The sequence below is a fragment of the Cotesia typhae genome, unplaced genomic scaffold (genome assembly GCF_013202065.1).
Source record: "Cotesia typhae breed Kobodo isofemale line unplaced genomic scaffold, CoteBio_Ctyphae contig_20, whole genome shotgun sequence".
NCBI classification, from domain to species: Eukaryota; Metazoa; Arthropoda; class Insecta; order Hymenoptera; family Braconidae; genus Cotesia; species Cotesia typhae.
Genome location: NW_027423725.1, coordinates 5,676,100 through 5,691,456, shown reverse-complemented (window position 1 = coordinate 5,691,456; position 15,357 = coordinate 5,676,100). Strand labels below are relative to the sequence as shown.

At 30.7% G+C, this 15,357-nt stretch overlaps 1 protein-coding gene across 2 annotated transcripts; it reads left to right on the top strand.

Annotated features, from left to right (window-relative positions):
• Positions 1–1,811: 1,811 nt before the first annotated feature.
• Positions 1,812–4,537, top strand: LOC141538112 (odorant receptor 33a-like). 2 transcript variants are annotated; one of them, XM_074259433.1, is made up of 5 exons: positions 1,812–2,170; positions 2,238–2,624; positions 2,700–2,904; positions 2,981–3,136; positions 3,200–3,271. In XM_074259433.1, the coding sequence occupies exons 1-5, from the start codon at positions 1,812–1,814 to the stop codon at positions 3,239–3,241; spliced, it is 1,149 nt and encodes a 382-aa protein (XP_074115534.1). In that variant the 3' UTR covers positions 3,242–3,271. The 2 variants fall into 2 exon arrangements, with proteins under 2 accessions (XP_074115534.1, XP_074115535.1); XM_074259434.1 differs by lacking the exon at positions 3,200–3,271 and adding an exon at positions 4,319–4,537 and having other exon boundaries at positions 2,095–2,170.
• The last annotated feature ends 10,820 nt before the right edge of the window (positions 4,538–15,357 follow it).

Below are 15,357 nucleotides of genomic sequence, written 5' to 3'. Positions count from 1 at the left end.
TTAAAGGGATTTTTTCAAATTTTTTTTCCTCTTACGAAAAAATTTTTGTGATCTTCTCTCCGGATTTTTTTTTTTATTTTGTAATCATCTAATACATTTAAAGTTCTTAAAAAAAGTAAGATAATAATAACCAAAATAAATATTAGATGAATTGTATTTCGTCACTCTTTGAATTATGATACTGATCAATTTTGGAATACGTAAGATACCATGGCATTGTACGTTATTACTCAACCTTACCTGAGTTTCCCAAATTTTCCGCTTAATTGCAGCGCTCTCTTTGTTATCGCACTTTACTTGTTCCATTTAAATAACACTTTACTTGTTACATTTAAATAAGACAGTAAAAAATTTTTACTCGATCTGAGATTCGAACCCTGAACCTTTCGAAGACATGTCGGCTACTCTCCCATTTGAGCTACCCGGTCATACCGAATTTTTTTTCGCTTATTCCATATACACTAAGCCACACCGTCCATCTTACGGTCCACATTTTTAAAATTAATCAATGCTGCGTGTTTAAAGAGAAAAATTAAAAAAAAAACATCCCAGTCGGACCGATATATCGGACGAAAAAAAAAAATTGAAAAAATCAAGGAAGCTTCTTTTAACCGTTTTCAAAACATAAAAAAATTAGGAAAGAAATCGAAGACTCAAAAGCTAAATGGTATCTGAGTTGGCATAGAATGCCCTATATATAAGAGATTTCCACCTACGTAGAGAAAAATGAAAATTTACGTTTCGAAACCGTATCTTCTATGGACTTAAAATTTGGTAGGTATTATTTGTTTCTGAAGGAGAAATCAGTTAACAACCAGTGTTACGAAATTTCAATCCTTAAGACATTGTGAGAATGATAATTGTAAAATATTCATATTTTTAAAATACATTTTCTACAGAAATTAAAATTAATAAAAATATTCTTTATCATGTAGACATATGTGTTTCTTCTCGATAAAAGTTACTGAAAAATGAAAAATATTGTAAGTTGGCAAAATGAAAAAAATCGTCATTTCGAAATGATTTTATATTAAGGACCCAAATTCTCAGGGAATTTTTATTTTCATGCATAGAACACTTCAACAAAATCTAAAATCAATTCGCGTGGATCACACCGTAACCATGATTTCATTTGGTGGAATGACCCATGTTTTTACATTATAAAAATGAAATTAAAGAAAAATTCTTTTATTTAATTTTATCTGCGTGTAACTTCTTAATAAATATTATTGTAATAAAAAAAATTTACCTTACTGAAATTTATGTTGTACTCATGATCACGATTTTTTTTTTAGAACATCCACCAAAACTCGTTATTATAGAGTGTACTGTAATTTTTTCAAGATTTCTTTAAGCATTCCTTGGTGATTCTAGAGAATTAAACAATTAAAAATTAAAAACAAATGTTAAGACAGTTGAATAATAAACGAAATTTTCTACTTAATTAAATTTATTGATTTTTCTGTTTAACTATGCTTGGTGCGCTGTTTCTTCAGCCAGTGTAACCCTTAGAATTAATAACTATATTCCAAGTTTATATGAACTCCGAAGACGACTGTAGACTGAACTCCGAGTTGACGCATTTGTTCCGCGTAGTCTATTGACAATCTTATATATTATTAACTTACTGATTGCAATATTCATAAAATAGCCCCTAATTACAGAATTGCGCAATTTGCATAATAGTAACAGTAATGAGAATAACGACAAATTATTCAAATTTACCTCGACGAAACTCTAAAACTGAAGACAATGGATTTTGTACTAGCCATTCTGGCGTCGATAATTTACAACGTTAACTTACAATTACAATGGAAATACTTACCACCAATTTCTTTGTGCTCACCCTAGTCGGACTTTGGAAACCCCGCGGATGGACAGGAGTTAAAGCCGTTCTTTATCATTTTTACACAGCAATCGTAATTTTCGCGAACATTTCATTTCTTATTTCGGGGATCATGGACTTAGAGTTTGTTAACGTCGATATCGCTGCCATCATCGACAACATTTCACTGCTTCTAAGCCTCGTTACCATTCGACAGAAAACTGCCTGTTCAATCGGGAATCGCAAGGATATCAAAGAAATTATAGATACCCTCGGTCGCAGTCCTTTCAAGCCTCAAGATCAAGAAGAAGAGAATATCGTAAAACGCTTCGATGGATTTACTGGGTAAATTCTTTTTTAAGTATTTTTTAACTCTGAGAAATTAATCAAATTCAATATCTTTATTTTTCAGATACATTCTCAAATACTACCCAGTTTTGTTTACCATGGCCATAACATGGTTTTCAATAGGTCATATATTTCTAATGGATCCTCTGCAGGTTCTGCCATACAGAGGATGGTTTCCCTACAGCTACAACTCGACGGGTATTTACTGGATAACGGCCATCTACCAGCTCTACGCGATATGCAGTGCGGCGTCCATAAATCTCGCGTTTGATCCGCTCTTGCCATGCATTATCTGCCATATGTGCGCGCAAGTTCACATTCTAAGATACAGATTCGATATGATGATAAAAAAACTGGAAGTTATCTACGACACTCACCCCAAAGATATTATTGCGTCTTCAGAACGTAAGATGGTCGGCGAATGGGTTGATCACCACATCAGTGTCCTTAAGTTTGCATGACTGTTTATTATTCATTATTCCTCTTTTATTATTTTCATGAATTCACTTGAATTGAATGCTTGCAGCTTAATTAAATACATAAACTCTACCTGGTCTAAAGTGATATTCGTCCAGTATACAGCGAGCTCATTGATATTATGCACGGTAGCGTACGTACTCTCACACATGAATGCCGCATCAATGAATTTCGCGGGTAATTTCTTTTACTTCATCGCAATGAATTTCCAAATATTTTTCCAGTGCTTTTGCGCTAATCAAGTTACACTAGAGGTAATATATGTAATTTTTATATTTTTAAAAAAGTAATTTCTATAAAATATTCAATTTTCTGTTCTTTCATTTTTAGTTTCTTGACATTACCACTGCACTCTATGACACTAATTGGTTTAATTTGACCAACAGCCTTCGTAGATCACTTACAATTATTTTATGTGAAACTTTTCGGCCAGTTTTATTTACAAGCAGCTTTTTCATTATTTTATCTCTCGAGTCATTTACAAAAGTAAGTTTGTTGCGTATTAACCAAATAAACCAATTGTTCATTCATTTTAATTCTTTATTTTAGGTCATTAAATGTGCGTACACGGTTTACAATGTCTTGCAGTAATTTATTTATTATAAAATTTTTATTATAAAAATTTCTTCAATAGGAATGGGTATTTTATTTAAAATTTGAAAATATACAATAACTATTATACTTTAATTTCCATTCAAATTTCAATTGATGTCAAATAAGTATTACAAACTCTAAATAAAATAATTAATCAATTAAAATTTTTAAGAACACAAGTACAAATCAAGTACTTAATAGCAGAAAAAATTAGTGCCAAATTCACTAAAATTAGGTTTCAAAACTAGTTTTCTGAACTACTGAAATTACTATGATATGTAATTATTATTGTCGACTTTGGACGTGTTTTTTTTTAGAATTTATAAGACATAAAAATACCTCATGTACTGTAATTGATTCGTTTTTATAAATTGCTAGTATCTTATGATTCCTCAGTTATTAAAGTGAATGAATGGTAATTTCAAACACTGTCTTGGATAGCTTAAAGGGTATCTAAAGGCGGCACCAAAAATTTCGGATTCGATTCCCTTTCCATTCTGTTCGAATTATTTTTTCAATTCCCTTTTCTTCTCCTTATTCCTTTTACCAATTTTCCTTTATAATTGCTATTAAAACTTGTAATTCTCAGAATTAGTAGCAATATTGAAATTGTTCATCAACTTCAAAGACTGCTATAGACTATCCCCACGGTTTTAAAAATGCTGCAAAGATTCGGTATTTATACGATATAAATGCTGTTTTTTTACCATAATACTTGAGTTATTTTGGCCAGTTTTTTCGTAGAATTATTACAAAAAAATTACGAAATAAATTCAGAATATTTATGGCAATACAACAGAAAAATTACGGTATATTAACAGCATTCAAACCGTAAATGTACCGCATATTTACTGTATTCTTGCAGCACTACTGCAGCAAAAAACCGTAAAAGAAGATTCCTACTATTCTATTACCGGTAAAATGCCAAAATTGTGCTGCTTCATTAATATTATTCAATTACTTAAAATTTTTTTTATAATGTACTTTATTTTCATAACGTTATATAATTATCATGAATCATTTTTGTGAGGTCAATGATTAATTTTTTTTTATTATTGTAATAATTTTTTTTAGCCCAGACCGGGACTCGAACCTGGATCATTTGGTTCCGCGCCCAAGGCTCTACCATTTAAGCTATCTATGACGCTATCTGTAACTACTTATTCAGTCTAATAAGACCCACCCAGTAATAATCACCACCGTTAATCTTACTGTAGAGAGTATTATACTAACGAATATTATTCTATCCGACATAGTAGTGATCAAACTTTAACATTAGATAAGAATATTTTCTTAATTTGGGCCTAAGAATTTTTTATTAATAAAAAATAAAAACTGTTTAAAAACTCGCTTTGCCTTACCCTTTAGCCCAAAGCAGATAAGCACTACAAATATACCTATAGATGAATCTATTGAAGAAACTAATTTTGATAATAAAATTGTGTATTTAGCTGACATAAAAAAAAAAAGATTTTTAGGCATTGCATTCATTCAAATAATGATCTTATTTTCATTGCATTAATTTTAAGCAAAATAAGCTTTTTTTTATTAAAATTGATAATAAGTTTTCAATCAAGAATGTATTTTCGCTTTTTTCTTATATTTACGTATTACTTGATAATATTATATGACAAAATAAATATAAAATTGAATCAGAGCAGCGCAAGTAGGTACCCACTTATTACGATTGGATCATTGTAAAATCCGCTTTTAGATCAATTCTATATCACATATAGAATACTCCTACTAACTTTGGAGTCTATAAGAGTTATATAGCTTTAAAATTAAAAATTTTCATTGTTAACACCCTCCCCCGCAAGTCCATGTGACGTGAGCTATCGTGAAATTCGTTCATCTAATATTTCTATATCTTTTACGGAAGATTCCTACTAAATTTGAAGTCTATAGGAGCTATATTTTAAAAACAGGAATTTTTCATTGTTAACGCCACCGTACGCTCTCCAAGGGTGAAATTTCTTCAAAACCGTTCTTAGCTGACCTCTACATGCCAAAAGTAATATTCCTCCCAAACTTCAAGTTTCTAGATCCGATGGTTCCTGAGATATCGTGATGAATGACTATATCTATAGAAAGTCTCTTATGTCTATATAGAAAATTATTTTTATTTCCATTTTTATTTGTATTATAATTATAACAGAAGAAAAACAAAAATTTTACAGATTTTTAACGGCCCCACAATCTTCTCTGGGGTTAAAATTTTGCGTAATCTGATAGTAGGCGACCTTAATTTAATAAACATGAAATTTTTATTAAATTTTAAGTCTGTGGAAGTTTTAGTTTAAAGTTTTCGTTTTTTTTTTTTTTTTTTTTTCATTAGCACCACATAAGCGATTTTGGGATTTAAACTTCATTTAATACATTTTTGTTTGCTCTTTACAAAGCCCAAAAAATTTCTATCTAAATTTCATGTCTAGAAGAGTTAAAATTCAAAATTGAATTTTTTATGATTTTTTCTAACCGTTAACGCCTCCGCTATCCACTTCGGAGATTAGAAACTGATAAAAAAGTTAGCCTATCCATTAAGTCAATATATCCTCTACATGGATGCGAAATTTCAATTCAATATTGGATGTATAGTTTAATAGTTTTAACGAAACAACAGTAAAAAACTCTATAGATTTATGTATTACTATAGACTATAGATTATAGTTAATATACAGATTTTTTGCAGTAAAATCTCTAGAGTTTCACGGTAATTTCATCGTATTATTTCTGAACTTTGCAGCAAAAGTACAGTAGAAATGCTATATAACTATCGCAAAAAACTGGCCAATATAACCCCAGAAATACCGTAGTATTTCAGAATTATAACGGTAAATTTATAGTAAACGTATTTATACCGAAAATTAACAGTATTTCAAAAACCGCGAGGGTAAGCAAAAAGTTGGCGCACCTGTCACGAGCAATCCGTGAATAACTTCTTTTATTATTAATACCTAATAATACAGTATCTAAAAAATAGCCCCCTCATTACCCATTAAAATAATTTGTATGTATAGTAGTAGTGATATTAAAAATGACCATGATAAATTATTCAAATGTAGGGGAGCGTGGGATTACTTCTGTCAACGGCTCGTTCCGGTCACGAAAATTGCAAAAAAATTTATCATACCTTAAAGTTTTAACTAAATTTAACTTTTCATTCTTATTTAATTGGAATCAATTAATTTTTAAATATAGAAATCACTGATTTAATGAAAAAGATGAACAATTAAAAAATTTATCGACACATTTAATCTAAAAACCACGATAATTGTCGTAAGGCTTTTAACATATTTTAAAATATAGATTTCGTGTTGCGGCGATTTTGTCTACCAAACGGCTGTGGTGCAGCGGTGTTGCGACAGTGGATAAAAATTTTATTTTTTTAATATCGATTTTCATTTTTACTCGGGTTATAGTTATAACGTAATTATAAATGTAACATTTTTAAGGACGCCTGAAATAGCCCCTCTCGCAACCTTACAGCCATTCTGGAAACACTCTGGAAACAGAGTGGAAATGGTTTCATTCCGTTTCCAGAGTGTTTCCAGAGAGTTTCCAGAGTGTGTTTGTTACATTTGTCCATCGTGTTTCCAGACTGAAACCAGAGTGGGCTCAGTCGGTAACCAAAATGGATATGTAGTGAAACCATAATGAATACATTTTCAAAACAGCCCCTGATAGCCAGCGCTTTCTCAGTAAGTGTTGACTCCCAGCAGTTACGGTTAAGTTATACATCAAGTTGGCGGTAATTCTTCACTCAACAACAGTTGTAAGCAAATTGACAGAAATCTACGGCCGCAACTTGAATACAAGTTAACAATCAAACTTGTAGTTAAATTTCCTTTCAACTTTACTACAATTTGAAGGAAATACTTGTACAGCAAGTTTTGACGTCTATTTGCAGAGTAAGTTATAGGTAACTAATAGGTAATCGCTCGCTTTGCCAACTCTTTCCGTCAAGTTTGCTTCAAATTGCGGACGTAGATTGACAGTAAGTTATAGGTAAGGTGGCTATCAGGGTAGAGTGTTTTCAGAGTGAATACGTACTGTAATCGATATGTTACCATTACGTGCCCAGAGTGGATACATGTTGTTATCAAAATGTTCCCACAATAAGTACAGATAAGAACCATAATGTTATAAGAACCATACCCGGAGTCAATATATATAGTGATGTCTCAATCAATGTAAAGAGTGGAAGTACTTATGTTAGGTATTTAATTTAGATACTGAAAACAGGTTATACGCCCGATAAATAATATAACCCCATGATTAATAAGAAGTAATTACATATCGATTCCGTTACTCGGGTAAAAAAAATTAGGAAAACGGTTGACCCTGACGGCCATCCCTGCAACTTCCCGCTACTTTCGTAATTAAGCGCTCGATATTGCACTTATTATGTTTTTGAGCTCTTCGAGCTGAAAAATCTGATTTTCGTGTAGTTTTGAGCTCTCCGAGCTCAAAAGTTTGATAGGAGTTTAATAAATCACTATTTTTGGAATTTTCAAATCGTGATAACTTTCGAATGGATCAACCGATTTCCACGCGGTTGACGGCATTCGACGCAGTTTCATCATCCTCATGAGTTATTTTCAGGTTTTAATTGATCGAAGCAAAAATTTTAGAGCAATTCCGAAAAAACACTTTTTTCGGTTTGCTTTCGTTCACGATAACTCACGAACGAATCAACCGATTTTGACCGGACTGGCAGCAATCGACGTGGTTTTTTGATATTAAAAGCTGATTAGTTTTTGGAATTGATCGGTAAAGCCGTTTAAAAGCTATTCCACAAAAATCACGTCAAGATCTGATGAGAACTCGATTTTCGAAAAACGGGGTGAAACCAATAACTTCCCGATTTTTGAAAATTTTCATTTTTCTTAGCGGGAAGTTAAAAATTATATATAATTTTATAGAACCATATATAATCTATACATGACTTCATATAATGTATATATAACTACTAGCAGACCCGACAGACGTTGTCCTGTACACACGTCGTTAATTCGAAAATTTCAAACATTATTCAATAAGCTGTAACAATCTGGACTGTTTTGATGAAAATTATTATCGTTTTTTAGGTACCCTTCAAAACTCTTCAAACATCAATTTCTATTCGTAGTTAATATTTTAATTAGCACACGACCTGAACGAACATAATAATAACACAAAATTTCAAATATTTTTCTCAATTTGATTTTAGCACCAACTGTCGAGATAAACTGAAATTAAAATAGAATAATATTTAATATTTGATGCTGCGATGCCAGCGCAGTCTACCGGATCCAATGTAAAACACTCCAAAATGAACAACTACTTATAAATGAAAAATTAGTTAAATAAACATTTTCCAGTGGACCAAATTATGAATCTAAACCATCCTCGAATCCCCTTGAACTCACACAAAAAATTTCATCAAAATCGGTCCAGTCGTCTAGGAGGAGTTCAGTGACATAACATACACACTCACAGAAGAATTATATATATAAAGATATGTCATTACATACAATCGTGGTCATTAATTTAAGTATATTTTTAAGTTTACTGGGAAATAGCCATTTTTGAACTCGAACGTTTATTAACTATAAATTTGAAAATTAGTTGATAATGTCATTTATAAAATTAGTCGCAAATAAAAAATAATATTAATGAAATTAGCGAAATGGAAATTTCACCAAATCAAAATTCAGTCATTTATAAAATAGCGAAAAACAAAAATCTTCGGCTACGTGAATTTAGCAAATTCTTACTGTAGAAACTAATAAAATTAGCCGATTGTAAACTTTACGAATTGTAAAATTGGCCATTTTTAAACTTCTTATAACTTTTGAATGAGTCAGTCGAATCTGCTCTAATTTTCAGAGAAACTAAATTTATAAAAGTCCTTTCAGATGCATCAAAGCATTTTTTGATCCGTCGATCCGTTAAAGAATTACGAGAGATTTAGAAACGGCTAATTTTACATTTCACAAAGTTTATAATCAGCTAATTTTACAAGTTTCTGCAGTAAGAATTGGCTAAATTCACGTACCTACAGATTTTTGTTTTTCGCTATTTTTTAAATGACTAAATTTATAATTGGTGAAATTTAAATTTTGCTAATTTCATTAATATCATTTTTTATTTACGATAAATTTTACAAATGACATTATCAACTGATTTCCAAATTTAGAGTTAATAAACATTCTATTTTACAAACGGTTATTTTCGGGTAATATTAAAAACATGTTTAAATTAATGATCACGATTGTATATGTTAGTTTTTAAGGTTATATATAATTATATAAGACCATATATAATTTATATATAACTATATGTCTTTACATATGTTTGTTTTTAAGGTTATATATAATTGCTTATAATTTTTATATAACTATTCGTCATTCCCTGTTGAAAAACTCCAATATGGTCCCATCAAAAGCGACAAAAGCCACTTAGAAACCAATAAAATTTATGGGTTTCTAAGTGGCTTTTGTCGCTTTTGATGGGATCCAATTGGAAATTTTAAACAGGGTTACATACGCTCGTTTTTAAGATTATATATAACTTATGTGTAACTATATATAATTACTTATAATTCATATATAACTATATGTCATTACATGTGTTCGTTTTTAATATTTGCTCGAGCATAAATATTCAAGTTCTCATCAAGAAAACTTTCAGTTATAATCAAAAAGCGATCATTTTCGTGGACTTCATAATTAATTGGATTTCCCAACCACAAATAAATTTGTAACTCTCGAGCTTGTTCATTTTGATTAGTTTCTCCTATTTTACATTTAAGCATTTGTACACCTTGAATAATTTTTAAGTTATTAACTTCAAGACTTTCATGTATATTAATTTAGAGGATTTATTAAAATTTAACCAATTAAATAATTGTTTTCAAATAAATTAATTTATTAATAGTCAATGAATCTTTCTATCAGTGTATATTGATAATTAATAATTTAAAAACAAAATAAAAAATTTTGTTTATTACCCATCGATCATGCATACGATTTGCATTACTTGTAGTTGTTAAAAACTCTGTTAATCAAGTAAGTCTCATAGGTAAACGGGTAAGGTAATAGTCTCACAAGCGTCAGGTCCCAGGTTCGGTTCCCGCGCGTGTCGGTTTTTTTTCTATGGAAATAATTCTATATAATTATATATAGTTAAATATAATTATATAGGGCCATTTTTCATTTATAATTATATATGGTATTATATATAATTATGTCTAATTATATATAACTTTTTTTACCCGGGTATGGAATTATTTTGAGAATGGAATGTTTTCACTCAGAATACATTATGGAATTTGTAAGAATTTATTCTGAAAATAGTATGTATTCACTCTGGTTACATTCTGGTTTTAATATGTATTCTTTCTGATTCCAATATGTATTCGATCAAGTTACATTCTGAATTCAAAATGGATTCATTATGGTTTCGATATTTATTCACTCTGGTTTTACTCTGGAAACATAATGGACAAATGTAACAAACACACTCTGGAAACATGCTGGAATCAGTCTGATTACAGAATGTTTCCAACGCGATTCCATAGTGTTTCCAGAATGAATCAAAGGTTGCGAGGGGCGCGCCTTATTAAACAAAATGATTAAAAATGATTTTACAATGTTGAATGCCCCTTAAGAGATATGATTTGAAATGATTTACATAATTTGACAGGATTAAAAATAATTAAAAAAATAATCATTTTTAATCATATCAAATCATTTTGTTTAATCAGGGGGGCTACTCTATCACAACTTCTTATAATACAAGTTTCCATGAGAAAACTGTGATAGAAAAGTAAAAGAAATGGCGAAGCTACATTATGGTAAAAATAAAATTATTATCAAATTTCAGTCATCCGATTTTGATTTTTATTTTTCAAAGTGAATTTATTAATGACTCAAGTGACTCAACAATTATGTCACTCTGGTCAAACTCATTTATGTAGTATCAGAAATACTGGATATGATATTGATGTTGTTAATACCCGGGAAAAAATGATCAGACCTGACCATGCCTGTTCATGTATGATCAGGCCTGAAATTAGACCTGATCATGCCTGTTCATGTATGACCAGGCCTGAAGTTATACATGATCATGCCTGATCAGTTCTGTTCATGCCTGCTCATATCTGGAGTACTAAATACGCTCAGGCCTGATCAGGCCTGTCCATGCCTGACCAGACCTATCCATGCCTGCTCATGTCTGTTCATGTCTAAAGTGTTAAATACGTTCAGGCCTGTCCATGCCTGATCAGACCTCTCCATGCCTGATCAGACCTGTCCATGCCTGTTCATGTCTGAAGTGTTAAATACGCTCAGGCCTGTTCATACCTGTTCATGTCTATTCATGTCTGACCATGCCTGTTTATGACTGTTCCTCTCTGACTATAGTCAGAGATATGATAAAAATTTTTTTCTTTGACGAAAAAAATTTTTGGTCATCACAAAAAGTGCAAAATTATTTTTAACATTACGTTTATTTAAATAATTTTGAAATAAAAAATTTATTACATTTTCTATGGGATGTTATGGTCTGCTCTGCTCCTGCCTAATATGAAAATCATTACTTATTATATTATTTAAATAAATGTGATATTATAATGAGATTCGGTTACATAAATAAATTAGGACTATCAAAATATATTATAAAACCAATTTTAACATTATATTTATCATAAACTTATTCGATACTCTATGTACTTCATAGAATTGTTACATCTAATATAGCAGCACAGCAGGCGGGAAATTCAAGGCAAACGGATAACACCAGAGTTAAACAGCATTGAGCATGGTTGGTAGTTGGATGGTTGACCGCTGGTGTTACATCCTTACAATAATATGTAATTATTTTTTTTTTTATTTTATTTTATTATAGAGAATTGCGTACGACTCTATCAAGTACTACAACCATAAAATTAAGCAAAATAATTAATTAAAAATAGTAATGGGTTTTCAGACCTGACCATGTCTGATCAGGCCTGATCAGGTCAATTCATGCCTGATCAGGCATGGTCATTTTTCATGTCTGATCAGGGCTGAAGACTCATGCCTGTTCATGTCTGATCAGGTCTGATCATTTTTTCCCGGGTATTTAAAAAAATATATCACAGGTCAGGTAATTTAAGTGTTGTGTTTATTAGGAAATAATACAGAGGTCTGTCTACAATGAGTAGTTCTTCAGGACTGTCTTCTCAAGTCCTTTTTCTTAATTACTCTACCAACTACTTGGGCCTCTCATCCCACTCAGTCATACTTTTACAATGCGCAAAACTATTAGTTTTGCTATATGAAAACTATTATTAAAACTAAATGAAAACTATTAGTAACTATTTAGTTAGCAAAACTAATTAAAGTTCCCACGCATTTCCAAAATACTTTTAAAATTCACTCACAATTTTACTCACAACAATCTTACCTATCTGTCAAAACATCTGCAAACAGTATGTTCGACGTACTTACTTAAATCTTATAATTTACGATACCCTAAACCCTTAGTTACAAAAATGAAAACTCTACAGTGATCATAAAACTAAAAAAATAAGTTAGTCTAATTTTACAACTCTACATTTATTTTTCAGTTCCTAAATTAATTTCGTTTAGCTTTATCTTTATTTAGATTTTTGACTTGGTGAGATTCGGTAAAATAAATAAATTATAGGTTATAACTATTGAAATACAATATTGAATCAATTTTTATATTATATTAATTAGGGTAATCGGAAAAAAAAAATTTTTTTTATTAACTTTCCTCTAGGAAAATTGAAAATTTTCAAAAATCGAGATTTATTGTTTTTACCCCGTTTTTCGAAAATCGAGTTTTCATCAGATGTCAACGTTTTGAGGTCCTAGAGAGCCTTCCTCACTATTCCGCGATGGTGTATGTATGAATGTATGTATGTTTGTGCGTGTGCGCGCGCGTGTGTGTGTGTGTTATTGTCGAAAAAATTCGGAAAAAGTCAATTTATCAATATTTATACTGTATCTATAAAATTAACCCAATAATTAATTAGATGTAATAAATATATAATTAAATATTGTTATATATAATTATATACAGTGATATATAATTATAAATTATTATATTTGGCCATTTTTCATATATAATCATATGTAACTAATTTATATACAAATGTATATAATTATTCATAAACATTTTTTCTCGGAACTTCTCTGGAATTATGAAACATATAAGTTTGCAATGTACCAGATATGTTTCTTGCGGGGAAAATAACACCACGCGGAACGAGCTAAGCGAAATCAAAATTTTTGAGGCTACGAGAAAAGGGTATATAAAGGATTATTCATCGTTTTAAACTAAGCCTTTAGAAGATTAGGAATTTAGTTCTTAATTGAGTTAATCTTTACATTTTAATTTTGAATTTATTCTTACTATCGACTAGAATTAAATGATTTTATTTATATTTTACATAAGTTTACTTAAGTTATACAATCGAATTTTATCGTGTGCCCAGCCAAGCGAGCGGGTATCAACTATCAAGTTTATATTGTCATATCTTAAAATATCATGAATGGGCATATTCAATTATATACGGGAAAAAACAATTCTCCGTTAAGGAACTAAACTTCTTCGCTCACAAAAATATTTAGGACAATCAAAATTCTTTTGGCTAAAGTAAAGTTTTATTGATCCAAGAAAATTTTTCTGTCTCATAATATTTTTTCCTGATCCAAAACAACTTAGATCATCGGAAAACTTTTCTTGGCTTGACAAAAAAATCTTTTTTTTTTCTGTGTATCAGGCTAAATATAATCATTACTTATGAAATATGGTCGAATAAAATTCAATGAGAATCATTTAAAAGAACTAAAATGATTTGAAATAATCTAAGGATTTAATATGGTATATTTTCATTATTATGAAACAATTTATTCGTAATCATATTTATTTACTAAGCTCGGTAGTAGTATGGAGCACAACCTACGAGACCGTGTCTGGGCAGTCTAGACCGTTTAGTCCCCCTCCCCTTACTCCTTGGGTGATTAGCTGTTAGTATGGTTACTATAAGGAGGTCCTGTGAGTTGCGAGGACGTCTGTTTGTCAATTCGGCGGATTATTTATTGTACGAATTTTTCATGATTGTGCAACAACTCCCGGAAAATGAAAAGCCAAGTTCCCCAAGATTCGTGTTGATTAAAAGTGCCCTCTCGTTATAATTAAAAATATCCAAAAAATATTTTTCGAAATGATTTAATATGGTATAGGTGTTTTATAGGTATTCGGTATTTCTTGGACATTGGGTAGCAAATTTTTTACAATATATTTCGATATATTCTCTTCGACGGAATTAATGTAGTCAACGATGGGTAGTTGTTCAATGTGATCCATCCAATAATTAACACTTTAATGGACAGATTTAAGAGCCGTTGTCGTTTGTCAGAGTAGAAGCATGCATGTATCTTGATGAGATAATATAAGACAGCGTATTTTTTTAAACTCTGAAAACTCTATTTGCAGGTTTTCACACTGGAATTGGTCGAAACTTGCGATAGAAATTATTGTTTACTTCTTCATAGAAATAGTTAGCATATGATTCTGTTGAAGAACACAGTTTTTTCCATTCGTTCAAGTTTAACTGTATTAAGTTTCGGGGATGAGTAGCTATTGTACGGCAGGATAAAACTTATTTTCAATGTACAATCGCCATCATTAATGCCTGGATTGGAATTGGTTGCAACTTGCTTATTTCATGCCCAGGCATTAATTATGGCGGTTATACTTTAAGCGGCATGTTGCAACGCACTTGTTTCATATGCGACTTATTTAACGAAATTACTTTAAATAAATAGCTAAACTGAGAGGCTTCCACCGTAGGAAGAAACATCAAATACTATATTAAACTATTTCAAAAAAAATTTTTTGGATTTCTTCAAATATAAGGAAAGGACATCTTCAATCAACACGAATCTCGCAGACCTTGGCTTTTCATTTTTCTGGGAGTTGTTGCACAATCATGAATAATCCAATTAAAAAATAATCCACCGAATTGAAGGATTATCACTCCGTTCCACTCTATTCTACAGCGCTACCAAAGGATAAGATATCACCTATTAATTTGGATCTATCTTTGTATCTCT